Source organism: Dendrobates tinctorius, unplaced genomic scaffold (genome assembly GCF_039654945.1).
Source record: "Dendrobates tinctorius isolate UK_male_01 unplaced genomic scaffold, ASM3965494v1 ptg000165l, whole genome shotgun sequence".
Taxonomy (NCBI): Eukaryota; Metazoa; Chordata; class Amphibia; order Anura; family Dendrobatidae; genus Dendrobates; species Dendrobates tinctorius.
In genome coordinates this window covers 18320151-18347924 of record NW_027361832.1, presented here as the reverse complement: position 1 = coordinate 18347924, position 27774 = coordinate 18320151, and the positions used below count along the sequence as shown (strand labels likewise).

The following is a 27774-nucleotide window of genomic DNA, read 5'->3' as shown; positions in this document are numbered from 1 at the left end:
TGAGGGTGCAAACAATTTTGTCCAGCTCATTTTGGGGATTTTGTGGGAAATTATGTCCAATTTGCCTTTTTTTTCTGTGTTTTTTTGTGTTGTTTTAATATAGTCAAAGGAAATGCACATGTATACCCAAACATGTGCAATAATTTTCTGGGAGAAATTAGTTATTTTCTGGAACAATTTCAGGGGTGCCAACCCTTCTGGCCATGACTGTATGTAAAATAAAATTCAAAAAAATTGCAAATGGAGAGATGAGTTTGGGGCAAACAAAAAAATGTTGCAAAATATCAAAAACCAGGCACAAATGCAATAATGAAATGATCTTATAGACAATAAGGTGCAAATACTTAGGGCATTAAAATGGAGCAAATTACTCTAGTAAACTGGAAAAACAACAATAGTGAATCAGGAACCTTGTGTTTATTAAGTATTTATGCATGAGTTTGGAGTTGTACCCCGATTTCCGAGTTGTCACCGCTGCATCCTGGGTGCACCATACAATCCCCAAACCCTGCTCCATTTACTGTGCCATACTTATTCAGCTGTTCTAATCACTTACTCTGGTGATCTCAAGAAGCCTTAGTCTGACACTTTTTCCTGAACACTGGAAAATATCCATTCTATGAAATCAGGCCTGGGAGATTACTAAGCATACGGAAAACTGCATGACAAATATAGCCTACATGAAAAAAGACAACCGTGCAAACATTGTGGAAAAACTAGGAAAGAATGATGATTTAACAAGGGAGCAATGTGAAAGGCAAGTAATCAGTTAGGTCAAGAATGTCATAGCTTCTTCTATGCGAGCTCTCTAGATGTCAGATAATCATTTCATACTCTTACATTTCTCAAATAATGATCGAATTGCTGCCTTGGCCCAGAGTTGGTAAATTGTGTTTACTCATTGTTAGATAATATATACTGTGCGAATTCCAGAGTGGTTTTTCTCTTTACGGCTAAATCACAGCTGCTATGCCTCTTTAATGATTATATCTTGTGTCTTAAATGAAGACATTTGCAGCCGGTATTCACAACAGTTTGCAGGTTACATCCTTCATTTATTATATACACTTTGCAAAGCTGTCATAGCAGAAAACAAATGTCCGTATGAAAGCTTCCATTATACAGAGATTCCTGGATTTTGCACACGAGTCGTTTTTAATATCTGTTTTATAAAGTGTATCTGTCATTTTCCAGCAATGGAAGTAGCCATCCTGGGAGCGAAGATAATATTTTAAAAATGCCACCCATCAACTGGGAGGTGGAAACGGAAAGGAATGATGTTGTCCATGCCCAATCTGACTTGAGAGGCCACTCTCCTTTTTGTAATAGCGGGGTACAAATATTTACAAGAATAGCTAAGCAGTCTTGCTAAAAAAAAGTTTTCATTCTCAAATGACAATAACTATCCATGAGAAAGGAATTAATAAAAATCAATCCAGTAATATAAGGGGATTGAAAAGGGGTCAAAGAAAAGGAAGGCAGCTTATGTTTTTGTACTTCCTAGCAAAATTGTCAAATTTGGCAATCATGCAAAGGGGTAGTTTCAGAAATGGCACCACTAATGGACACTGCTCTCGATAACAGTGAGATCTGCCCAGCTAGTGGCTGGGTGGAAGGTCATGTACAGTAAGTAGGTTTAGACAGTTAGTGGTTTTAGGGGATTCTATAATCAGGAGGACGGATAGGAAAAATTTATTTCCAAGACCAAGACTTTCCTCCCACTTCTCATCTAACTTGCTCTTTGGCTAACTACAATATGGTTTCCATCCCAATCATTCCACTAAGTCTGCCATGACCAAAATTACTAATGACCTACTTATAGCCAAAGCTAACGGACAATACTCCATACTCCTCCTTCTAGACCTGTCCTCTGCTTTCGACACAGCTGGCCACTGCCTCCTACTACAAATCCTCTCCTCCTTTGGCATCAAAAGACCTCACCCTATCCTGAATCTCCTAATGCCTTTCCAACTGCACATTCAGCATCTCCCACTCCCACACTACCTCCCAATCCCACCTTCTCTCTGTTGGAGTCCCCCAAGGTTATGTTCTAGTACCCCTACTCAATCTCAATCAAGGGAAATACCAAGACCAGACCCTGAGGTCAGTGATTGGTTCGTGATGTTGGTCTACTAGGCATTGCTCACACCTAGCCAGAATCCTACTCCACACTGATGAGGGGCAACACCCCGAAACAGCTGTCTGTGGATGGATACCTGGCCTTGGTATTTCCCTTGTCATATCTGTAAACTCGTAAAGAGCTGGATATTGACTTAAACCAGGGGAAGAGTCTTGAGGAGATCATTTGCATATTCCCAGTGCCTTCTGGGATAAGTGAAGAGTCTCCGCGAGCTCAACGATCACTGGGTTTTGGCCGTTGCTGCTGAAAAGAGGAAATCGGAAAACCAGGGGAAGAGTCTTGAGGAGATCATTTGCATATTCCCAGTGCCTTCTGGGATAAGTGAAGAGTCTCCGCGAGCTCAACGATCACTGGGTTTTGGCCATTGCAGCTGAAAAGAGGAAATCAGAAAAACCGCGCGCCTATCGGCGTGCGAAATTTGGCTCATCTTTCATCGTTTTTAAGAAATCTCAAGATGGAAGAGGCCAGGAGCCATTTGGTGAGCTGCATTTCTTGCTACATGTTCACAGATTTACCAGTGGAAAAGCCAAACTTCACATGCCACAAATGCAAGCTTGTGTCCCTGTTGGAGGAAAAGTTGCAAAATCTCGAAGAGAGGTTAGCTACGTTGAAGATCATTAAGGAAGGTGAAGAGTTCTTGGACAGAGCAGAATTATCTCTTCATGTTACAGAAAGAGAAGAAATTCGAAGTGCACCTGAAGAAACAGAGGAATGGAGACATGTGACCCAGAGAAGCAGGAGGATCAGGAGGCAGTCAGCACCCATACTGCTCAGAAACCAGTAGCAGGCTCTCACGCAGGAAAACGATGAAGAAATACATCAGGATAAGACTTTGCCAACAAACAGCAACCTTGTACGCCCTCAGAGTCCTCCTGGATGGAGAAAGAAAAATGATGTGAAGAAGAAACGGAGAGTGGTGGTCATGGGGGATTCCCTGCTGAGAGGAACAGAGGCCGCTATCTGCAGACCGGATATAACTACAAGAGAAATGTGCTGTCTTCCAGGTGCAAAAATTAAAGATGTGTCTGACAGGATATCAGGACTCTTCAGACCTACAGATGACTACCCATTCCTGCTACTACATGTGGGGACAAATGACACCGCAAGAAACGACCTGGAAATCATCTGCAGAGACTTTGAAGACTTAGGCAAGAAAGTGAAAGAACTGGGAGCGCAGGTGGTCTTCTCTTCCATCCTCCCAGTGGATGGCCATGGAACAAGGAGGTGGAATAAGATTCTGCAGGTGAACAACTGGCTACGTCGATGGTGCCATCAGCAACGATTTGGATTTCTGGATCACGGAGTGAACTACTTATACGATGGACTACTTGCTAGAGATGGGGTGCACCTTACGAAGACTGGAAAGCATGTATTTGGAAGTCGCCTTGCTACACTTGTAAGGAGAGCTTTAAACTAGAACAACATGGGAAGGGAAGCAAAAGACCAGAAAAAGCCATACACCTGACAAATGCTATTGAGAACTCTGCTATTAGAAGTGGAAAGGAAGAACAAAGACGAAAGAATCTAATTAATAAAAATATTGGAGAAAGAGAAACCAATCACAAACTAAAATGTTTCTATACTAATGCACAAAGCATGGGCAACAAACAAGGAGAATTGGAACTACTAACACAGGAAAAGAAATATGATGTCATTGGAATCACTGAAACTTGGTGGGACAATACACATGATTGGAATACAAGACTAGAAGGATACAACTTATTTGCAAGAAACAGACTTGATAAACGAGGAGGGGGTGTCGCATTGTATGTTCGAAACGCGTATATCTGCACAGAGATTGAAGCTTCAGAGACTGGGAGTTCTGTGGAAACTGTTTGGGTAAGAATACAAGGACAGAACAATGGAAAGGACACCATTGTAGGCATTTACTACAGGCCGCCTGTGCAAGCCGAAGATATAGATGAACTCTTTATGCATCAGATGGCCAAGTTCTCCAAAAAATATGACATAGTTGTCATGGGAGATTTCAACTATCCAGACATTTGTTGGGAATCTCTCTCAGGCAAAACTAACAGGTCAAGGAAATTCTTATCCTCTCTTGCTGACAACTTTATCTTCCAAAAGGTAAGGGAGAAAACAAGGGGAACTGCTACCTTGGATCTAATCCTTATAAACAGGGAGGAAATGGTTGAGGAGGTAAAAGTGGCTGGGACCCTAGGAGGTAGCGACCATGCTATTTTAGAATTTTGGATAACTAGAGGTGGAAGACCTGTGAAGACTCAGACGTCAAGGTTAGATTTCAGAAAGGCAGATTTTAAGGGATTCAGAAAGAGAATTGGAGGGATCCAATGGCTGGATATCCTTAAAGACAAAAATGTCCAGGAAGGATGGGAAATCTTGAAAAATGAAATTCTCAAAGCACAGTTGTTAACAATTCCGAAAAGAGGGAAGAATAGGAAGCATTTAAGGAAACCAGGATGGATGAACACAGAACTTAAGCACATGCTAAAAAGGAAGAAAAAAATGTTTATAAAATGGAAAGAGGGAGGCATATCTAAAGAAGAATATAATGCTGTCTGCAGAACCTGCAGGGCACAAATCAGATTATCTAAAGCTGAAAATGAACTGAGGCTTGCAAGAGATGTCAAAAGCAATAATAAAGGATTTTGGGGATATGTCAAAAGTAAAAGAAAAGTCAAAGATGCTATAGGATTTTTACAGGATGAAAATGATGAAATGGTAAGACAGGATGTTGAGAAGGCTGAACTTTTAAATTCCTATTTTGCATCTGTTTTCTCTCAGAAAGGAAATGCAACATCAACTGTTATTCACTGTCCTATTAAGGGAATAGAAGAATCCAGGATATCTATAAACAGAAAGATAGTGAGGAAACACTTAGCTAACCTAAATGAATTCAAGTCTCCAGGTCCAGATGAATTACACCCCAGAGTACTGAAGGAGATAGCAGAAGAAATTTTTGAACCCCTCTCCATAATCTTTGAAAATTCTTGGAGAACAGGAGAAGTGCCAGAAGACTGGAGAAGAGCAAATGTTGTTCCTATCTTCAAAAAGGGGAAGAAGGTGGACCCAGGCAACTATAGGCCGGTGAGTCTGACTTCTATACCAGGAAAGATCTTTGAACAAATTATTAAACAACATGTATGTCAATACCTGGATAAGAATGAAGTGATTAAACAGAGTCAGCATGGGTTTGTAACTAATAAGTCATGTCAGACTAACTTAATTTCCTTCTGTGACGGTATCACTGATTGGGTGGATCAAGGAAATGCTGTAGATATAGTATATCTTGACTTCAGCAAAGCATTTGACAAAGTCTCTCATACAATCCTTATTGAAAAAATGACTAAGTATGGAATGGACAAGGCAACTGTTAGGTGGATTCATAACTGGCTTAGTGATCGGACCCAAAGAGTGGTCGTAAATGGCTGCACATCCAGTTGGAAGAATGTCTCAAGTGGGGTACCACAGGGCTCTGTCCTGGGCCCTGTATTGTTCAACATCTTTATCAACGATTTAGATGAAGGAATTGAGGGTAAACTGATTAAATTTGCTGATGACACAAAGCTAGGAGGGATAGCTAATACTAGAGAAGAGAGAGAGAGGATTCAAAAAGATTTAAATAAACTGGAGAAGTGGGCAGCAACTAACAGAATGGTTTTTAACAGGGAGAAATGCAAAGTACTACATCTGGGCAATAAAAATGAAAAAAGCATATATAGAATGGGAGGAATAGGGCTAAGTGACAGCACATGTGAAAAAGACTTGGGTATACTAATAGATCACAGACTGAATATGAGTCAACAGTGTGATGCAGCAGCAAAAAAGCAAATGCAATTCTAGGATGTATTAACAGAAGCATACAGTCTAGATCACGTGAAGTCATTATTTCCCTCTACTCCTCTTTGGTCAGACCTCATCTGGAATATTGTGTCCAGTTTTGGGCACCACATTTTAAAAAAGACATCAACAAACTGGAGCAAGTTCAGAAAAGAGCGACCAGAATGGTGACCGGTCTGCAAACCCTGTCTTATGAGGAAAGGTTGCAGGATTTGGGAATGTTTAGTTTGCAAAAGAGAAGACTGAGAGGAGACTTAATAGCTGTCTACAAATATCTAAAGGGCTGTCACATTGTAGAAAGATCAACTTTATTCTCATTTGCACAAGGAAAGACTAGAAGCAATGGGATGAAACTGAATGGGAAGAGACACAGATTAGATATTAGAAAAAACTTTTTGACAGTTAGAGTGATCAATGAGTGGAACAGGCTGGCACGAGAAGTGGTGAGTTCTCCTTCAATGGAAGTCTTCAAACAGAGGCTGGACAGACATCTGACTGGGATGATTTAGCGAATCCTGCATTGAGCAGGGGGTTGGACCAGATGGCCCAGGAGGTCCCTTCCAACTCTACGATTCTATGATTCTATGATTCTATGATTTTAAAGGGCCACTTAATATGGTGGTAATGGTGGTTTCCGAAAGGAGCCACTCCTTGGCTGGGTCCTTCCCTGGAGGAAGATCTGGCTAGTCCCGTGTTTGAGACTCTTAAATGAGGCTCCACGGACTTTATTTGGAGTGTCTATCAGCCATATCCTCCTCTCGCTTCCTCAAGCTCAATGTGGACAAATCTGAACTCACCAACTTTCCTCCATCTCACAGATCTTCCTTACCTGATCTATCACAATTAATGACATTACGCTTTCCCCCGTACCAGAAGTCAGCTGCCTCGTAGTAACCCTTGACTCTGCCCTTTCCTTCAAACCGCATTGCTAAGCTCTTTCCACCTCTTATCGCCTCCATCTCAAAAATATCTTCAGAATCTGTCCTTTCCTCAACCCTCAATCTACTAAAAGGCTTGTGCATGCCCTCATCACCTCCTGCCTCAACTACTGCAACATCCTTTTCTGTGGTCTCCCTGCTAACACTCTCGCACCTCTCCAGTCCATCTTTAATTGCCCGACTAATTAATCTCTCTCCTTGCTATTCCTCCGCAAATCTCTTCACTGACTCCCATTCCCTCAGCATATCCAGTTCAAATTACTAATACTGACCTACAAAGCCATCCATAATCTGTCTCCATATATCACTGAACTAATCTTGCGATATCTTCCCTCACATAATATCTGGTCCTTCCAAGACCTTCTCTCCTCCACACTTATTCGCTTCTCACCTAATTGCCTCCAAGACTTCTCCTGAATAGTCCCCATCCTCTGGAATTCTGCACCCCAACATGTCCGACTATCAACCACATTCGGATCCTTCAGATGGAACCTGAAAACCCACCTCTTCAAGAAAGCTTACAGGCTGCAATGACCCCGCTGCCTCCTCACCACTACCGGAGCTACCGCCTCACCAACACCGGAGCTGCCGCAACCCTCCAACCTACTGTCTCCTTCCCCACCATACTGTAGAATGTAAGCCCGCAAGGGTAGGGTCCTTGCACTTCTGTATCAGTCTGTTATTGTAGTTTGTTTACTGTAAGTGATACCTGTAATGTGTATGTAACCCCTTCTCATGTACAGCACCATGGAACCAATGGTGCTATATAAATAAATAATAATAATAAAGACCATATCAAGAGGTTCGTTTGCTGTTTCCTTGGTGCGGGGTTAGCCATGTGGTGGAATGGGTTGATAAATTATGGGTTGTATAATTTGTACTGTAGAACCTGCTTTGTGTGAACTTTTGCTGGTTTGAAATATAAACCAAAAATGACTTGCTACAGATGTACAAGTATGCTTGTTCAAAAATTGACTATTATCATATATAATCTAGAACTTGGTTTGTTTGAAATTTCATTGGTTTGAAATAAAAAGGAAAATTGGCCTGATACAGGTGTAGAAATTCGGTTGTTCAAAAATTAACTATTTCCATCAAGTTTTTATTTTTTATTTATTATTTTACAACAAAGATATTTTGTCAGTTTTCTTTTACTTAACAATCTTTTCAATGAAATATGTTTCACTTTTTGCAAACTGTATAGCTAAATATGTTTTAACTAATGGAAAAAAAGGTGGGTTAGTTGTCATATACACTGTAGAACGTGGTTTGTTTGAAATTTCATTGGTTTGACATAAAAAAACAAAAATTGTCCCACTACAGGTGTACAAATTTGGTTGTTCAAAATTTTACTATTGTTATATATATTGTTGAACCTGGTTTGTGTGAAATGTCATTGGTTTGAAATAAAAATCAAAAATTGTCCTGCTACAGGTGTACAAATTTGGTCCCTTGGTACTCAATTCCCATCTGCCACTATTTCTCCCATCGTGGCATCCCTGCCTTGTACTAGCACGTGTCTAGGAACAGCACCCGTGCCCTTACCAATGCAGTGACTGGGATTATCCATTAGCGACCGACACATGGACAAGCGCATGTGGCCAGAGATGCTACATTTCCCTGATGGTACACTGGGTGAACATTGTGGAGGCTGGGGCCAAGTCCCACCCTGGCATAGCATTTGGTCTACTGAAGCCAAGGATTGCTGGCTCTACTTCTATCAGGGTTTCCTCCATCTCCTATATCAGTTCCTGCAACCCATCCTCCTCATTCTCTATCTCATATATACTATCTCAGAGACATCATCTACATCAGACGAAATCTGGATGCTCTGCAGCACTGCGTCAGCGAAGCGGCAACAGACTCTGCTGAAGCTAATTTGTCTTGGAGACAAACTGCACGCCACGGCATAGTTATTGGAAGGAATAACAGATCAGACAGATCTGTGTCTCTTGCCTCTAAACTTACAACCAGGCACGGTCGTGTGTGATAATGGGTATAACTTGGTGGTGGCTGTGAAGCTTGGCAAGCTCACACCGCATGCTTGGCCCTCGTGCTCAACTTGGTAGTCCAGCAGTTTCTGAAAACCTACCCAGATATGCCAGACCTTCTGGTAATGATACGCTATGTCAGCGCCCATTTCCAGAAGTTAGCTACAGCTGCTGTCGCTCTGGAAGTGCTGCAGCAGTGCATGCAAATGCCAGCTCACCATCAAGTGTGCTAGGTGACCACATGCTGGAACTCCACACTGTATATGCTGCAAGGCTTTGTGAGCAATAGAGGCCAGTTGTGGAATATCAGCTCCAACATGCCCGTCGGTATTCTGGTCAGCAGCTACACATAGCAACTGAAGAGTGGGCATGGATGTCTGATATTTGTGTGGTTTTCCAAGACTTTGAGGACTCCACAAAGATGATCAACGGTGATGATGCCATCATCAGCGCAACAATCCCGCTTCTGTACCTACTTAAACAGTTGCTTCTCACAATTATACATGAAGCTTTGCATGCGGACCAGGTGGAGACAGAGGAAGACATGAGACAGGGAGATACATACAGTACCAGCCCAGCCTCATCTCATCTGCTCATCCCAGATTGGGTATCAATGAGGAGGTGGGGTTCAGAAAGAGGAGGAGGAGCAGAAGCTGGCTAATAGCACAAAAGAGGCTAGTACCCACACAAGCTTCGTCCCATCTCTCCTACATGGATGGACTGAGGAGGGGATGAGGAAGAAGAGATAGAGGAGAAGGAAATGGAAAGTAGTCATCATGGTGGAGACAGGGAAGTGTTGGCTGTAGTGTCCTTGGCACATATGGCAGACTTTATATACTGCTGCCTTTCCCGTGATCCTCACACTACATTCATATTGGCCAAAAAAAGAGTACTAGTTGTACACCCTGCTAGACCCACGGTGAAAGTAGAACTTTGCATCTCTTCTTCTTTGAACCTCTACCTTCTTCTTGAGGCAGAGAGGTCTTCTAAAATGGTACTCTACCAGAAGGCCATTGTGGAAAATATGTTGAAAAAATTCCCATCAGACGCTACTGGCAGGAAGCAAGCTTCTTTGCCCAACCAAGATGGAGAGGTGAAGGAGACACACACCAGGTAAAGCAGAGGTGGGGGCACACTGTCAAAGGCCTGGGGCAATTTCATGACACCCTTCCAGCGTCCATGCCCTGATGACTGGGTATTTTTGACAAGGAGGGAAAATTTTTTGAAAGATGGTCAAGCAATACTTTGCCGATAAAACCAGCGGAATTCCTAATTCCTCTGCGACCTTCAGCTATTGGGTTTCAAAGCTGGACACCTTGCATTTGCTGTCCCCCTATACCTTGGAGGTGTTGTTTTGGTTTATTTTAATAATTATAAGTTTTAAATCCTTTTTAAATTTTGTTTTATATACATGTCATTATACAGGAAATAGTGTTTCTTAACAGTCTTCTTTTTAAACTCCAATTTCTTGTCCATTTTTAAATGTTTATTGTTACCCTTAAAGTAGAGTAAAAGGGTCTGCAAAAAAAATGTTTGGAATTCCCATTGACTCCCATGTATACTCGTTACTCAAACGAGCATCCGAGCATTAGAAATTGTTCGGTTGGAGTAACGAGGACCCAAGCATTTCAGTGCTTTTTCATCCCTAGTTATAAGACAACATATCTGAAAACTAAAAATAATCTGTTAACATTATCCTGAGCCAATGGTAACATAGCCAGAGCCTGCCAAGAAAGGAATGTCTCATTGCTGTCCCTGTTTTGAATCCTGTGCAGTTTTTTTTACATAGGAGAAACTACCCAGTTAACCTTCGATCCTCTCAAGATCTCCTTCTCTACTCCCCTCTTATCTCTTCTTCCCACAACCACATACAAGACTTCTCCCGTGCTTCCCCCATACTCTGGAACTCTCTACCCAGCACATCAGACTCTCGCCTACCATGGAAACCTTCAAAAAGAACCTGAAGACCCACCTCTTCCAACAAGCCTATAACCTGCAGTGATCCTCAGCCTACTGAACCGCCGAATGACCAGCTCTACCCTCTCCTAGTGTATCCTCGCCCATCCCCTGTAGACTGTGAGCCCTCGCGGGCAGGGTCCTCTCTCCTTCTGTACTTGTGTGTGTCTTGTATTGCTCATGTTTATTGTACTTGTCTATATTTGCCCCTTTTCACATGTAAAGCCCCATGGAATAAATGGCGCTATAAAAATGTATAATAATAATAATAATAATAATAATAATAATAAAATACCTTCACAGTAAGCCACAGACTGCACTGTCGTCTATGAAATATGATTTTGTCTGCCTTAAAACCTCAATCGTTTTCATCCTCACGCAATATACATGTTAGGCATGCTTTATATATCTGCCCTAAGTGCTGTCTACCACTCCCATTTGTATATAGATACTGTTTATTATTTTCACTCCTCATGAAGAATGATACCAAGTCCACAGCTCACTTAGGTATCCAGTTGAAGCAAGAAAATGATGGCCACAGGTAAACAAAAAAAAATATCCCTCATTTTACTGTGTTTTTCTAAGTTTATCAGCTTATAGCTACAGAAAAATGGCCACAGGAAATTTCTAGCACCCAAGTGATTTTTCACAATGAGCACAGGTTCTGGCTCACAGCAGACAAAAGGCTTAACAGATGAAATTAATCTTTAATGATGTAGCATAAAATATCAGCTCGGCTGCAGCCTGCGAACACACTGAATATTTTACTAAAATCAACATTTCTAAATCATTTAGATGTACAAACGAGAGATGCAATGGGCAAGATCACCAATTATGACAGCACTGATGCCAATGTGATGGATAATGAGCGCCCTGTGAATGTCACAAAGCGCTTTACAAAATAAAATACATTTTACTTCTGAAGTAGCAGCTATTGAGTTTTATTGAGTTTTACAACATCTAAGTAGCAGCTCTTTACTAAGTATATTCCCTACTAAGAATTTAGTGCTATTTAAATAAAGTTTAATTGTGCCATTTCTTATAATATATATAGAACTGTGAAAAAGTTTTAGTCAAATGTGGAAAAAATGCTGCATATTAAGGAATGCCTTTAACCTCTTTACGACCTAGTACGGCGGAGTTCGTTTCCCTCCCTTTTGATGTGGTTTCCGGCGGTGAATCCACATCTTTCCCGGGACATCTCAGCTGTTTTGAACAGCTGACATGTGTCCGGAATAGCCGCAGGTGGAATCACGATCCACCCGCAGCTATTAACTCGTTAAATGCAACTTTCAAACTCTGACAGCGGCATTTAACGCGCGCTTCTGGTCATCGGACGGGAAATCCACCCACCAGTGACCTCCATCACATGATTGCGGGTCACCGGTGAGTTGGCATGACAACCATAGATCTCCTGGAGACTGCTATGGTTGTCAGTGTTGGATTGCTATGAGTGCTGTCCAGTGGTCGGCGCTCATAGCAAGTGAGTAATTCTACTACGTAGAGGCGATGTGATCATTGAAGCTTCGAAACACGTTTAGACCATGAATGAAGTCTTTTGGAAAATGTTGTTGCCAGGATTTTTGTCAAGGTTTTTAATCCTGCCCTTACAACCTTATCATGTTTTGTCTGTTTGACGATCCACACTAATACATTTTTAGCTAAGATACTAAAATGGATAGCTAGCTTTGAAATGTTTCCATTCAAAGTCGAATGTTTCCATCGACTTTGAATGGAAACCCCATAGAAAACCTTTGGAGGAATTTGAAAGTCCATGTTGCCCAGTGATAGGCCCAAAACATCACTGCTCTAGAGGAGATCTGCATGGAGGAATGGGCCAACATACCACCAACACTGTGTGCCAACCTTGTGAAGACTTACAGAAAACGTTTCACCTCTGTCATTGCCAACAAAGGATTTATAACAAAATATTGAGATGAACGTTTGTTAATGACCAAATACTTATTTTCCACCACAATTTGCAAAATAAATCTTGCCAAATCAGACAAGGTGATTTTCTGGATTTGTTTTCTCATTTTGACTCTCATAGTTGTGGTCTACCTATGATGTCAATTACAGGCCTCTCTCATCCTTTTAAGTGGGAGAACTTGTACAATTGGTGGCTGACTAAATACTTTTTTTCCCCACTGTATATATTGGCTGCTAGTCAATAAGTTAGTGGTAATCAGTTTCTAATTCTAGTGTTTCTAAATTATTTGTAGAATTCATCGTATTTGGATTCTTTTTTGACCAAGTTGTGATCGTTCTCAGTGATACAACATAAGAAATAGATAAAAAATTAATATACCTTTTTGCAAACAAAATCTCCCGGTAAATAGACAATGGATTTCAGTTTTAACAGCAGATCCTGGATCATTTGGTGATCGCAACCCTGAAAAGTAAAGAAAATACATTTCAAGCTATGGTTCATAATCATAACCACTTTGTATTGCTGGGGTGTCCTACTTCCTTTTTCGTTCAGTGTTTTATTTACTTGTAAAACAAATATAACAGTAAAAAGTGAGTAAAAGGTTGACAAGTAAAGTTCAATTCAATAAATGGGTAAAATTACAAGGTGCAAGCAGCCTTACATTTCAGCTCAGAGATGGCCAGCTTGCTAAGCAAGGAGCACACGCTTGCTGTTTGCTATATAGCTTGCAAGCGCTGCTCTGAAGATTGCCGAATCGCTGCGCTTTTCCCATGAAGGAGATGCAAAGTTGCCATGGAGGTGTCTTGAACTGTATCTTCAGGAGCTAAACATACCCCCTGAGAGGAACACAGAGAAACTGCTAATATAGGTACTGTTCACATGGTCAGGTTTTAAATACATTGGATAGGACTGCTCTGAGATGGGTATACCTTGGCATTGGTAGAGCGGCTTAGGATACATTTTTTGCAAAAAACGTATCAACTAAATACCCTGTTTTGCTATCATCTTTTTACTAGCACTTGCTGTTTATTGTTGAAAATTTTTTTTTACAGCAGAGTATTTTTTCACGTTTGTTGTATTGTGTATCTCTGTGTTCCAGTTTCTTGGTGGTGTGAATACTGTCTTACCGACTTGTTCACTGTATATGCATGGCCCATGCGTTTGTACATACACCCTGAGTGCAGAAAGCTGGGCGGCAGAGGAGTGGTGCACTTTTGAAGACTTAGGCCTCTTTCACACATCAGGTTTTCGCCGTCAGGCGCGATCCGGCGCTTTTGACAGAAACCGGATCCGGCGAAATGCAATGCCGGATCCGGTTTCCCCCCCATTGACTTGCATTTGCGCCGGATGGCCATGCGTTTCATCCGGTTTTCGCCGGATCCGGCAATGTGTCGCGATCCGGCGTCTGGAAAAAATGGCTGCTGTAACGTTTTTTGTCTCCGGCGAAAAAGCCGGACACGCCGGATCCGGCGCGTCCGGCTTTTTCACACGATGAAAGCCTATGAGCGCCGCAATGCGCCTGATCCGGCGAAAGCCGGATCCGGTGGCCGGATCCGGTTTTTTGGTCTGAGCATGCTCAGTAGCTCTGCCCACAAGACATATATAAAAGCAAGACAGTGGGACCCACAGCCACACCCAACATGCCACCCAAGAAAGCAACCAAGCGCAGCAGGAGAAGGCAGGAGACCACTGCAGCACCATCAGCACCACCACCACCCCAAATGGAGCAGCAAATGGAACATGCTGAGGAGGGGAGGCCAGCAGCAGAGGAGAGACGGTAATTATCAAATAACCCATTCCTCCAAACTAGGGCTATTGAATATCAAGATATTCATTGGCCCTTTGTTTCTCTTTATTCAACAGCCGCCCAATAGATGCAGCAGCAGCAGCAGCAGCAATGGCAGCAGCTGGAACACCACCCACAGGCATGGAGTGTGGCCACCAGGAAGACAGCACATCATCTTCTGGGAGCCCTCCCTCGCATCGTCAGCGTTTGACGGTAAGTTTTTATTTCCAAAATCCATCATCTCTGTAATATATGTCTATTCATTGCCTTTTATTTCAAAACAGGATTCACAAGATGAAGAGGAGCTCCCAGAAGAAGAAGGAAGGGGTGGACAGACGCTTGGAGTGGGCTCACAATTGGTAAGTTTTTTGCATCAAACGCAGAAACACAACATCACACTACACACAACACATAGAAGACAATGTTCTGCAGACCACACACAGCAAACAAATGCCTACATCCAAAGACATAACATTTTTTGTTTTCTTCTCTAGTCTTCCCAATCTGGTGCTCGGCCAAGAGGTCCTCGCAGTGCCTCCCAGGGTGGTCGGCGACAGCAACACGGCGGTCACCAGCGTGTAAGTATAAATATTTTTGCTTTGTTTTTTTGCACTTTTTATTTCATTTCTTTTGTGGAGGCTAATTATGTTATTTTTGTCTTTTTCTTTAACAGCCTTCACAGCGTGCTCCCGACTCTGACGGTGAGGATGGAGGACTCGATGTGGACCACCTCATCGATCTCGTCAGAGAAAGGGAGCCGCTCTGGAATATGGCTGACCGCCGCCACGCTGACCTTATCGTTACCCGACGACTCTGGGAGGAAATCTGTTCGCTCCTTGTGGGCCGCTGGGAGGACCTCGATGTTCGGGCCCAGATTAAAGAGCGTAAGTATATACAGTACCGGTTGCTTGATGTAAACCAGTGTTTCCCGAACTCCAGTCCTCGTGGTCCCCACGGATCATGTGTTCAGGATTTCTATTTACTATTGAAATCCTGAAAACATGACCCCTGGGGACCATGAGGACTGGAGTTTGTGAAACACTGATGTTGTATACTAACCACTCCTTTCTCGTTTCAGGGAACAGAATTGTGAATCGGTGGCGGTCTGCGAGGGATCGTTTCAAGAAGGAGTTCAATAAAGAGATGCGGGCCCCGAGTGGATCTGGAGGACGCAGGAGCAAGTACAAGTACGCACAAGCCCTGTCGTTCCTCCGGGAAACAATGGTCACTAGAAGGTAAATATTACACACCACATGTGAAAAAAAATGTTAGATGTAACTTTTTTTTTTCAGCCAGGGCCATACCATGTCAGTATTTTAATTGTTTTTTTTTCTCTTTATTCCACAGCACGGTGAGCAGCACTCGGGAGCCTGCACGATTGGACCCTTCTGAGGCGATCCCTGAGGAGACCGGCACCGAGGGACACTTCGACCGCCCCGGTACATCTGCACCTTCCCACACATTCGACCCATCTGTCCCATCCACCAGCACAGGAGCATCGTGGCCGCCTACATTACATGAAGCTGCTGGTGAGGAGATCGCTTTCCCTTTACCCCACCCTTCTGCCCCTGCCACCTCTAGTACACCTGCGGGTACTGGGCGGCAGCGGCAGAGGGGTCAGGAAAAGAGTTATGCGCCAGAGTTCTTGCATCTGAATGCATCTTTCCAGAACTGTCTAAAAGTCTTGTCAGAGCAAATCTCCGCAGGCTTTCAGCAGATCAACTCCAGCATTCTGGAGGTGAAGACACTTCTGCAAACCATGCATTCAGAAGCAAGATCTTCGCCAAACCACACCTTTTTCAGGTCTGTTGTGGAACGCATGGCAACACTATCTCCTACCCAGCAGATGCATGTAATGCATTCGTGCCACGGTGCTCTACAGCAGGTTACCTCCCAACCTCCACCTCCCACCACTGTAGTTCCTCCACCTGCACCCCCTCCAGCCACTTTCCATCCTCCCCCACCTATTACATCTGCACCCCCTCCAGCCACTTTCCATCCTCCCCCTCCTATTACATCTGCACCCCCTCCAGCCACTTTCCATCCTCCCCCTCCTATTACATACCAGCAACCTCACCAGTACCAGCAACCTTCCCAGTACCAGCAACCTCCCCAGTACCAGACATCTCCCCACTTCCAGCAACCTTCCCCGTACCAAACTCCTTCCCCGTACCAAACTCCTTCCCCGTATCAAACTCCTTCCCCATACAACTTTCCATCAACATCATCTGCTCCTACAGTCCCTGCCCAACCCTCCACTCCACCGCCCACCACCTCTTCTGCCTCCCACATGTCCACCCATTTTGTAGCTTTTTCCACACCATCACCTCTAACTGTTCCTTCCCCACCACGATCCCAGTCCTCTCTCCACACTCCCATTGTCGAAGTGTCCCGCAGCCCCTCCAGCAGTATTTCCACCCCACACTACACCGAGTTATAATGTTTTTTTTGTAATAAAAATGCCCATTTGGTTGGTTTCAAACCTTTATTAAAAAAGTTTTTTTAACTTTAAAAACAGTTTACACAAAAAAAAATATTTTAAATAAAAGTTAAATTATTGTTTACACTGGTTGTCTGTCATTTCTTTCTGCGGCGAAATATGTTTAAAAAAAAGGTTAAATACAGGGTATTTAAAAGGTAAAAAGGTATTCAAAACCAGGTATATAACAGTGGGTAAATTTTAGCTTTTTGCCACAGTTGTGTTCCTGGTTGTGTTTGAAGCAAAGTATTTCACCTGAAAAGTTGTGTTTATTGTTGGTGATTTCCTAACAATGTACACAACTTTTGTTAAAAGGTGAAATACTTTGCATAAAACACAACCAGGTACACACCTGTGGCCTAAAGCTAAAAATAGTAAGACCATGACAAGATAGCCAACTTTGGTTGGCAAAGGTATATACTGTTGGTCCAGAAGGTACACAAGTTTGGTTAGGGCACAAATCTTTCACACTCTGTCATCCTGCCAGTGTACTCTGCCTTGAGGTGACATAAAGTATAGTGCAAAATTGTCCCTCATTACTGAAACCGTCACAGAACTTCTAGTGGTAATATTTCCAATGACAACATCCATCTTCGCCAGTAACTTGCTCTTCTCTCCAACCTGCACTTTCTCCTCTACAACCTGTCAAAGAAGGGCTGTAGGAACATGCTATATATAGTTTTCCAGTAGCCAATCCCGTTCGGAAGGCCACAAGGGTCAATTTTAAAAACCAGATCCGGCGTAATCCGTCGAAAAACGGATAGAAAAACGGATGAACCGGATGAGACGGATCCGGTTTTGTCTGTCAAGAACAAGACGGATCCGGCAGAAAACCAGATCCGGCACATCAGGTTTTACAAAACATTTGCCGGATCCGGCATTCCGGCACGACGCCGGATCGCGCCTGACGCCGAAAACCTGATGTGTGAAAGTAGCCTTAACTGGAGAAAGACCTTTTAAAGACATTAATCAGGAAATAAATAAACAAGCAGCAAATACCCACCTGTTAAAGGGGTTAGCTAAAGTAGTAAATGATTGCTGAGGGTACGTCCAGTGCGAATCCTCCAGAACACGAATAGAAGTCACTTGTTTTTCATGTGAATGGAGCAGAAGTGTCAATGGATTGACTTTACATATGAGTAGAGGTCATACATATGAGTAGAGGTCAAACATATTGAACATAAATGCACCCCAGAAATAAATAGAGGGGTGGCCATATATGCTCACTGCTGCTTCATTCACATTGGGGGTTAGGACCATCGTTCTAGGGCTTGTTCGGGGTCCCAGCAGTCATTATTTGTTTGGAAAGCTCTTTAAATATCCTACTTCTCCAGCACTGAGACTCCAATGGTCACTGCCCATCTATGTTTTCTTATTTCTTATACCTGCTACTGCTGCAGCCAATCACTGGTCTCAAAGGTCTTGTGCCGTGCATGTTAGATCCACTGTTGATGCCTGTTACACCAAGTTCTGGTCCGGCACCCGGTTCGGGCACTGGTCCCAGTTCTGGTCCCTCACCTGCTCCCGAGGCTGCCCCTGTACCTCTGCAAGGTCCCTGTAAGGATCCTCATTCTCTGTCTGTCCCTCGGCGTCCTACTGCTGCCTCCCTCTCCTCTGCTTCCTGGCTCGCTGCCAGCAGGCCTCCAGGGAGAGTGCTTAGGATGCTTACCTCTGGTCTCTTTAAGAGGCAGCACGCATTATATGAAAATATCAATTAACCAATGACAGCACACTGATTACCATAGGGAGGGTGCTGAAGCAACGAGTATCTACTCTTGCTAATCCTGGTTCTGTCTCTCTTCTGCCTGTGCTGTTATAGGATTCCGTTTTGCACTCTGCTCACTATGTTTGTTTCCGCAGAATATCAGTGACCTGTTGTCCGACTATCCTAGACGACATCTGTACCTTTTGTCTCAAGTTCCATCCCGTTCCGCCATTCTACCATCCAAACCCCTGGACAACGCTACAGTTTCTGGAGCCAGCTTCCTCCTAACTACCAGGTGTCAGGATCCTGTCATCGCCGGCATGCAGCCTCTGCTGAGCAGGGACTCACCCGCACTGTAGGGGGGCCCGGGGTCAGGTACAGCCGGAAAGTACAGATACACAGGACCTGTGGATGCTGAAGTTTAGCAAGCAGTCACAGGACCTACGGTCATGTGACTGCAAGGGGGCGGGGCTTAGCGTCCTGCTTTCAGAGATGGCAGGACACTATACAGAAATACTCAGAGTCAGGCAAAACTGAGGTCATACACAGAGATATCTGTAAAGTACCAGGGATGAGACAGAACGGATAGTCAGGGCCAAGCAGAAGTCAAAACCAAACAGACATAAAAGGTACCAAGCAGAATCCAAAGCAATATCCAGAGAACAGACCGAGTCACACATAGAGAATCAAGCAACCAGAACACAGCACAAACACACTCAGGGGTCACCACACAATGCCAAGGGCGAAAGTATAACTGACGGGGATGGGAGCGTCCTGAGGCTATAAGAAGCCTCTCCCAGAACCAGGGAGAGGCCACAATCATAGCCCCAGGTGTGCAGGTAAGCCTGCACTGGGATCACAACCTTTAACCCCAGAAATGCCAGTCATCAGCACTGGTTCCAGACACGTGTGCGAGTCAAACCTGCACTGAGATCATGACACCCGGAACCTGATGATCTTTGCCAGTGCCAGCTTCATCTCGCATACTCGGTGTCCGCTGGTCAGCTCGACCTTATCTGTAATATCTGTTTACCCGTTTGTCCCACTGGGACAGCTGCCACGTGTCCAGGGTCTAACTGGAGGTGGCACCTGTGTCCCTCAGGTAATCCACTCTGGTCCTGTTCGACGGATCTTACTTCGGCTACCTGAGGCTCACTAGTCACGCCCCCTTCAGAGCCCCCTGGACTGTGGTCCCGAGGTTCCACTCAAAAAATAAAAAACTAATGTGAACTTCATCACCTGTGCCTCCGCTTCCATTCGTTACACCTGTGATGTGCTGCAGGGGTCCCATACATGTATGGCATCAGATTGCTGTAAAAAAGACCACAAGCGCACGAGCAGAGAGGGATTGCACAGATATATAGGAACTGGCGCCACTTACTTTGAATAATTCCACGTTGTTGACAATGGCTAAATTTACATCCATTGCAATAGCCAGCTGCATTTTTACTGGCATTTGCTCAAGGAGCTCAGATTCATCTGTAAAAATACAAATAAATATAGTCATACGCAAGAAAGAATAGTCAGTAAGGCTTAGGAGATCCGGACCGATCAACCCTTTACCTGTGCAACTACGATGATGTACAATAATAAATTATATTGTGGTACCGTGTTAGCCAGAAAAACCGATGTGAATACTTTTCCGCCCAATGATGACAAAAGTATTCTCATCACGCTGAGAATACTTTTGTCATCATTGGGCAGAAAAGTATTCACATCGATCTGTGCAACTACAAAACTCTCAAAGGCATTCTTTCTTTTCATGGCATATAAACAATCCTCAGTATGGGAACGAGGTGGCTATATATTACATATTTTATGCCTGAGTATAACTTTTCATCTAAAATTACAGATGTAGGCCACAGAGGTGACCTCTAAAGGGGTTTCCCAAAAAATCAATGTGTTCCCTATTCCCTATTCACAGGATGAATAATAAGTTTTTGATTGCAGCTGAGATCTGTAATAACAAGGATCCTAAGGCTACTTTCAGACTTCAGTTTTCTTTATCCGGCAGGATGCGGTGAAATACCGGACTACTGGATCCGGACGCAAACACCGGATCCTTCTTTCTGCTGGATATATTCCTGGCAGAGAAGGTCTTCCGGGCATGCGCAGTGCGAAAAACAGGTCCGGCGTTTGGAAAAAATGTTGCATGCAGCGTTTTTCCAGATGCAGGACCGGCAATTCTTGCCGTATCCGGCAAAAGCTGGACGCGCCGCATTGCCATCCGGCGCAATGCAGCGTCATTGAAAGTGTATTGGCAAAAAGCCGGATCCGGTCGTAACAGGCGCCGGATCCGGCTTTTACATATTTCGCCGCATCGTGCCGGATAGCAAAAAACTGAAGTCTGAAAGTAGCCTAAGTCCCCTGTGCAAAAGGAGAACAGAGCATGGAAGAAGTAGTATGCCTGTGCTCCATTTTTTACAGGTTCTTGGGATTCCTGTTCTCGTGATTGCTGAGTACTCTAGTACTTCCAATGCGAAAACTTAACAAGAGAGCACATGTAGAAAAAGAAACCATATATCAACTCTTCAGGTGCTTTTGTTAGAAAAAAAAAAAAAAAGATCCAAATTTAAATACTGAAGTAACAGCAGCATAAAAATGCTTTAAACAAAAAAGCACCTTAAAAAGCACAAAAAAGTCAAAGCTGTTGCGGCTGTTTTTTTGCAAGATGACTTGTAGTTTCGAATGACATCATTCACTTTACCATAAAAAGTATTGTAAAACAGAAAAAAAAATTATTGTGGATGAAATGGATAAACAGAATCCAATACCAATATTGTTTTTAAAATTGCATTTTTTTTTTTACAATGCTTGATGTGCAGTAAAAATGAGCTGGCAACTTAAAGATGCCAGTCAGTATGACTTCAGATACCAAGTTTATAAAGTTTTTTTTTTAAATTTTGCGTCTCTCAAAAATATCTGATTTTAAAAATCTTTTGGGTTGTGTTAATTTTACTGCATGAGTGAAACAATTTGTTATATTTTGATATTTAGGACTACATTTTTTTATATTTATGTTTTTATTGTTGTAATAAGATAATGGGATTGATATGAACCTTTAGGATTTTTTTCTTCTTTTTGTTTTAATTATTTTTTAACACTATTTTTGCTTACATTTTTTAGGCATACACCCATGGCTTGTGATTGATAATTATTTGTATAATATGCTGCAATAATTGACTTTGGCAGTATGTAGTGAAACTAACAATCTTACAAGTATGGTGGAAACAAGGGCCTTCAGTAGAGTCCCGGCTGCCATGGGAACCCATCGGCACTCCACAATTTCTGGATATTTTTATTTTAATAAACAACTCAATTGGATTCTATAGTAACTCCATCAGCACGCCACGACTGAGTGATCTCATGGGCAACTTAAGTGATTCTTTGGATCAAATCAATGAAATACTAATATCAGAGATTGACAGCAGCATCCGAGTGGTTAAGGGCTCGCTTACCCTGGCGTATAAAAAATATCTCCGATGTTGCTCCTGAAAAGTTGGACGAGTGAAAACTGTCATGCGACTGCAATTTTTTTCCTCTCCAAGCATCCGTATGACATGTGAATGCAATCCGCATACAATGGAAAAGTCTTTATTCAAATAAAGTGTTTTTTTCTGCCTGTGTGTTGTTATTTTTATTACTGGGTTAGTACTGGGGGTGTCTGATAGACACCTCTCCATTGCTAACCCCAGAGGTTGATGGCAGCTGTGATTTTTGACAAATCATAGCTGTCATCAATCCCAAATACCTTTACCCCGATTGCCACTGCACCAGGGCAATTGGGAAGGGCCAGGCAATGCGCCAGAATTGGTGCATCTAATGTGATGCGCCAATTCTGGGGTGGCTGCAGGCTTGTATTTTTAGACTAGGAAGGGCCCAATAACCATGGACCTTTCCAGACTGATAATATAGACCAACAGCTGTCTGCTTTACCTTTGCTGGTTATCAAAAACAGAAGGGACCCTATGTCATTTTTCTTTAATTATCTATTTAATAGAGTAAAAAAGGCTAATCACCATTTAGTGCAACATAAAAGGCACTAAAGGGTGCTAGTTTATTTTATTTAGGGAACTTGTGACATTATATATCTACAGGACATCTATCTATCTAGCTATCTTCTCTATTTTCTCTATTCTGACTGTTCTGGCTGTCAATTTACTGTACCTGACTGATGAAACATCAGGTTTCCTCTGAGATGCATATGTAAATATTGGGTGGCATATGCATGGTCCGATTTTTTACTCAAACCCATAGACTTGCATTGGCAAGCCCCATCCGATATATGCAGTCAAGCGCAGCATGTTGCAATTTTTTCCTTAGTCCGATAAGAGGTAAGGAAAAACTCGCAGATGAGCACTGATTCATTTAATAACATTGGTCAGTGTGCAAGGCAATATTTTCCCGCATTCTCCTCCCTCGTATTATACATCTGTGTGAGCGAACCCTAAACCACACTTTTACATCAGTATTGGTAAGCCAAAACCAGAAGTGGAACAACCAGAGGAAAAGTATAATAGAAACACGTCACCACTTCTAAATTTTTCACCCACTCCTGGTTTTGGCTTACAACTAGTCATTCAAAATACTGACCAAATACTGAATGTGGGAACGTGGCCTTAGAGGCAGGTACATAACTAACAGATGCCCATGTATGGAGTAGGTCCAGACACCTGGAGCCTGATGTGTTGTATATAGGGTAATAGCATTGTACTTGAAGGCTGTTCTTGGATGCACAGTTAACCTGAGTTACATTATCAGTTTTTATGTCTTTGTGTTTTGAGTAAAGTTTTGGACCTCCTAAACTTTTGAAAATTATATAATTTGTTCCTGTAAATATTTTTTGTTTTAATATGGCTTTGCCATTCCCATACATTTTGGTATTTTTGCCAGTGCCCAATTACCAATTAGGCGTAAGATGCACTGGGCCATGATGGGCCCATGTGTCTTTTGGGTGTCCCACGCAATGGATGAAAAATAATATTGATTTGATATTGAAATAAATTTACAATCAGCCGGCTGACATTGGAGGCTATATGAAGAAATGGAGCACCGATGTGAACACTACAGCAAGCGGCAGCAAATTGATGATTCGACTGTTGTTGGGTATATTCAAAAATTCACAAACACTAGAGGAGAAACATCTATATGATTGGGTGTGGCAGCTGTGTAATTGGCCAGAATGGGAGTGGAGAAGAGGTAAGGGGCCCTGAGTTCTAGATCATAGTAGATTGTGAGCCCTCATGGGCAGGGTCCTCTCTCCTCCTGTACCAGTCGTGGCTTGTATTGTAAAAGATTACTGTATTTTTTTTTATCATGTATACCCCTCCACACATGTAAAGCGCCATGGAATAAATGGCGCAATAATAATCAATAATAATAATAAAAATAATTCAAGATTCATGAGTAGAATCTTTTGGGAACACAGACCAGTATATCTGTTACGACGGCGGAACACGCTTAAAAAAATATAAATAAACGTGTTCGCCGCCCGGGGTCCACCGTGCGGCAGGTGAAATAACCGCTGCTAAAATGTCAGAACACAGGGACGATAATGTGCACAAGGTTTAACTGCACCTGGTGCACAAAAGTAGCTCTGTTGAGGTCACAGAGCTGCATATGAAAAGTAAGGCCTCTTTCACACATCAGGTTTTCGCCGTCAGGCGCGATCCGGCGCTTTTGACAGAAACCGGATCCGGCGAAATGCAATGCCGGATCCGGTTTCCCCCCCATTGACTTGCATTTGCGCCGGATGGCCATGCGTTTCATCCGGTTTTCGCCTGATCCGGCAATGTGTCGCGATCCGGCGTCTGGAAAAAACGGCTACTGTAACGTTTTTGTCTCCGGCGAAAAAGCCGGACACGCCGGATCCGGCACGTCCGGCTTTTTCACACAATGAAAGCCTATGAGCGCCGCAATGCGCCGGATCCGGTTTTTTGGTCTGAGCATGCTCAGTAGCTCTGCCCACAGGAGATATATAAAAGCAAGACAATGGGACCCTCAGCCACACCCAACATGCCACCCAAGCCAAGAACCAGGAGCAGGAGAAGGCAGCAGACATCTGCAGCAGCAGCACCATCAGCACCACCCCAAATGGAGCAGCAAATGGAACATGCTGAGGAGGGGAGTCCAGCAGCAGATGAGAGACGGTAATTATCAAATCCCCCATTCCTCCAAACTAGGGCCATGGAATATCAAGATATTCATTGGCCCTTTGTTTCTCTTTATTCAACAGCCGCCAAAGAGATGCAGCAGCAGCAGCAGCAGCAGAAATGGCATCACTGGCAGCAGCAACAGCAGCAGCAATACCCACAGCCATGGAGTCTGGCCATCAACAGGACAGCACATCTTCTTCTGGGAGCCCTCCCTCGCATCGTCAGCGTTTGACGGTAAGTTTTTATTTCCAAAATCCATCATCTCTGTAATATATGTCTATTCATTGCCTTTTATTTCAAAACAGGAATCACAAGATGAAGAGGAGCTCCCAGAAGAAGAAGGAAGGGGTGGACAGACACTTGGAGTGGGCTCACAATTGGTAAGTTTTTTGCATCAAACGCAGAAACACAACATCACACTACACACAACACATAGAAAACAATGTTCTGCAGACCACACACAGCAAACAAATGCCTACATCCAAAGACATAACATTTTTTGTTTTCTTCTCTAGTCTTCCCAATCTGGTGCTCGGCCAAGAGGTACTCGCAGTGCCTCCCAGGGTCGTCGGCGACAGCAACGCGGCGGTCACCAGCGTGTAAGTATAAATATTTTTGCTTTGTTTTTTTGCACTTTTTATTTCATTTCTTTTGTGGAGGCTAATGTTATTTTTGTCTTTTTCTTTAACAGCCTTCACAGCGTGCTCCCGACTCTGACGGTGAGGATGGAGGACTCGATGTGGACCACCTCATCGATCTCGTCAGAGAAAGGGAGCCGCTCTGGAATATGGCTGACCGCCGCCACGCTGACCTTATCGTTACCCGACGACTCTGGGAGGAAATCTGTTCGCTCCTTGTGGGCCGCTGGGAGGACCTCGATGTTCGGGCCCAGATTAAAGAGCGTAAGTATATACAGTACCGGTTGCTTGATGTAAACCAGTGTTTCCCGAACTCCAGTCCTCGTGGTCCCCACGGATCATGTGTTCAGGATTTCTATTTACTATGGAAATCCTGAAAACATGACCCCTGGGGACCATGAGGACTGGAGTTTGTGAAACACTGATGTTGTATACTAACCACTCCTTTCTCGTTTCAGGGAACAGAATTGTGAATCGGTGGCGGTCTGTGAGGGATCGTTTCAAGAAGGAGTTCAATAAAGAGATGCGGGCCCCGAGTGGATCTGGAGGACGCAGGAGCAAGTACAAGTACGCACAAGCCCTGTCGTTCCTCTGGGAAACAATGCTCACCAGAAGGTAAATATTACACACCACATGTGAAAAAAAATGTAAGATGTAACTTTTTTTTTTCAGCCAGGGCCATACCATGTCAGTATTTTAATTGTTTTTTTTTCTCTTTATTCCACAGCACGGTGAGCAGCACTCGGGAGCCTGCACGATTGGACCCTTCTGAGGCAATCCCTGAGGAGACCGGCACCGAGGGACACTTCGACCGCCCCGGTATATCTGCACCTTCCCAGCCTTCCCACACATTCGACCCATCTGTCCCATCCACCAGCACAGGAGCATCGTGGCCGCCTACATTACATGAAGCTGCTGGTGAGGAGATCGCTTTCGCTTTACCCCACCCTTCTGCCCCTGCCACCTCTAGTACACCTGCGGGTACTGGGCGGCAGCGGCAGAGGGGTCAGGAAAAGAGTTATGCGCAAGAGTTCTTGCATCTGAATGCATCTTTCCAGAACTGTCTAAAAGTCTTGTCAGAGCAAATCTCCGCAGGCTTTCAGCAGATCAACTCCAGCATTCTGGAGGTGAAGACACTTCTGCAAACCATGCATTCAGAAGCAAGATCTTCGCCAAACCACACCTTTTTCAGGTCTGTTGTGGAACGCATGGCAACACTATCTCCTACCCAGCAGATGCATGTAATGCATTCGTGCCACGGTGCTCTACAGCAGGTTACCTCCCAACCTCCACCTCCCACCACTGTAGTTCCTCCACCTGCACCCCCTCCAGCCACTTTCCATCCTCCCCCTCCTATTACATCTGCACCCCCTCCAGCCACTTTCCATCCTCCCCCTCCTATTACATCTGCACCCCCTCCAGCCACTTTCCATCCTCCCCCTCCTATTACATCTGCACCCCCTCCAGCCACTTTCCATCCTCCCCCTCCTATTACATACCAGCAACCTCACCAGTACCAGCAACCTCCCCAGTACCAGACATCTCCCCACTTCCAGCAACCTGCCCCGTACCAAACTCCTTCCCCGTACCAAACTCCTTCCCCGTACCAAACTCCTTCCCCATACAACTTTCCATCAACATCATCTGCTCCTACAGTCCCTGCCCAACCCTCCACTCCACCGCCCACCACCTCTTCTGCCTCCAACATGTCCACCCATTCTGTAGCTTTTTCCACACCTTCACCTCTAACTGTTCCTTCCCCACCACAATCCCAGTCCTCTCTCCACACACCCAGTGTCGAAGTGTCCCGCAGCCCCTCCAGCAGTATTTCCACCCCACACTACACAGATTTGTAATGTGTGTTTTTTAATAAAAATGCCCATTGGGTTTAAAACCTTTATTAAAAAAGTTTTTTGCACTTTAAAAACATTTTACAAAAAAAAAAAATTTTAAATAAAAGTTAAATTATCGTTTCACAATGGTTGTCTGTCTTTTCTTTCTGCGGCGAACTATGTTTAAAAAAAAAGGTTAAATACAGGGTATTTCAAAGGTACAAAAAGGTATTCAAAACCAGGTATATAACTGTGGGTAAATTTTAGCTTTTTGCCACAGTTGTGTTCCTGGTTGTGTTTGAAGCAAAGTATTTCACCTAAAAAGTTGTGTTTATTGTTGGTGATTTCCTAACAATGTACACAACTTTTGTTAAAAGGTGAAATACTTTGCATAAAACACAACCA

The 27774-nt window shown here is 43.5% G+C and overlaps 1 protein-coding gene across 3 annotated transcripts in view; it reads right to left on the bottom strand.

Annotated features, from left to right (window-relative positions):
- Nucleotides 1-27774, bottom strand: part of CNGB3 (cyclic nucleotide gated channel subunit beta 3) — a 226683-nt gene that overhangs the window by 27890 nt on the left and 171019 nt on the right. For all 3 annotated transcript variants that reach the window (XM_073550539.1, XM_073550538.1, XM_073550540.1), the window contains 2 exons: nt 20126-20223; nt 13153-13236 (listed from right to left, as the gene is read on the bottom strand). In XM_073550539.1, the coding sequence (XP_073406640.1) occupies nt 13153-13236; nt 20126-20223 (182 nt within the window). The remainder of the gene's footprint in view (nt 1-13152; nt 13237-20125; nt 20224-27774) is intronic.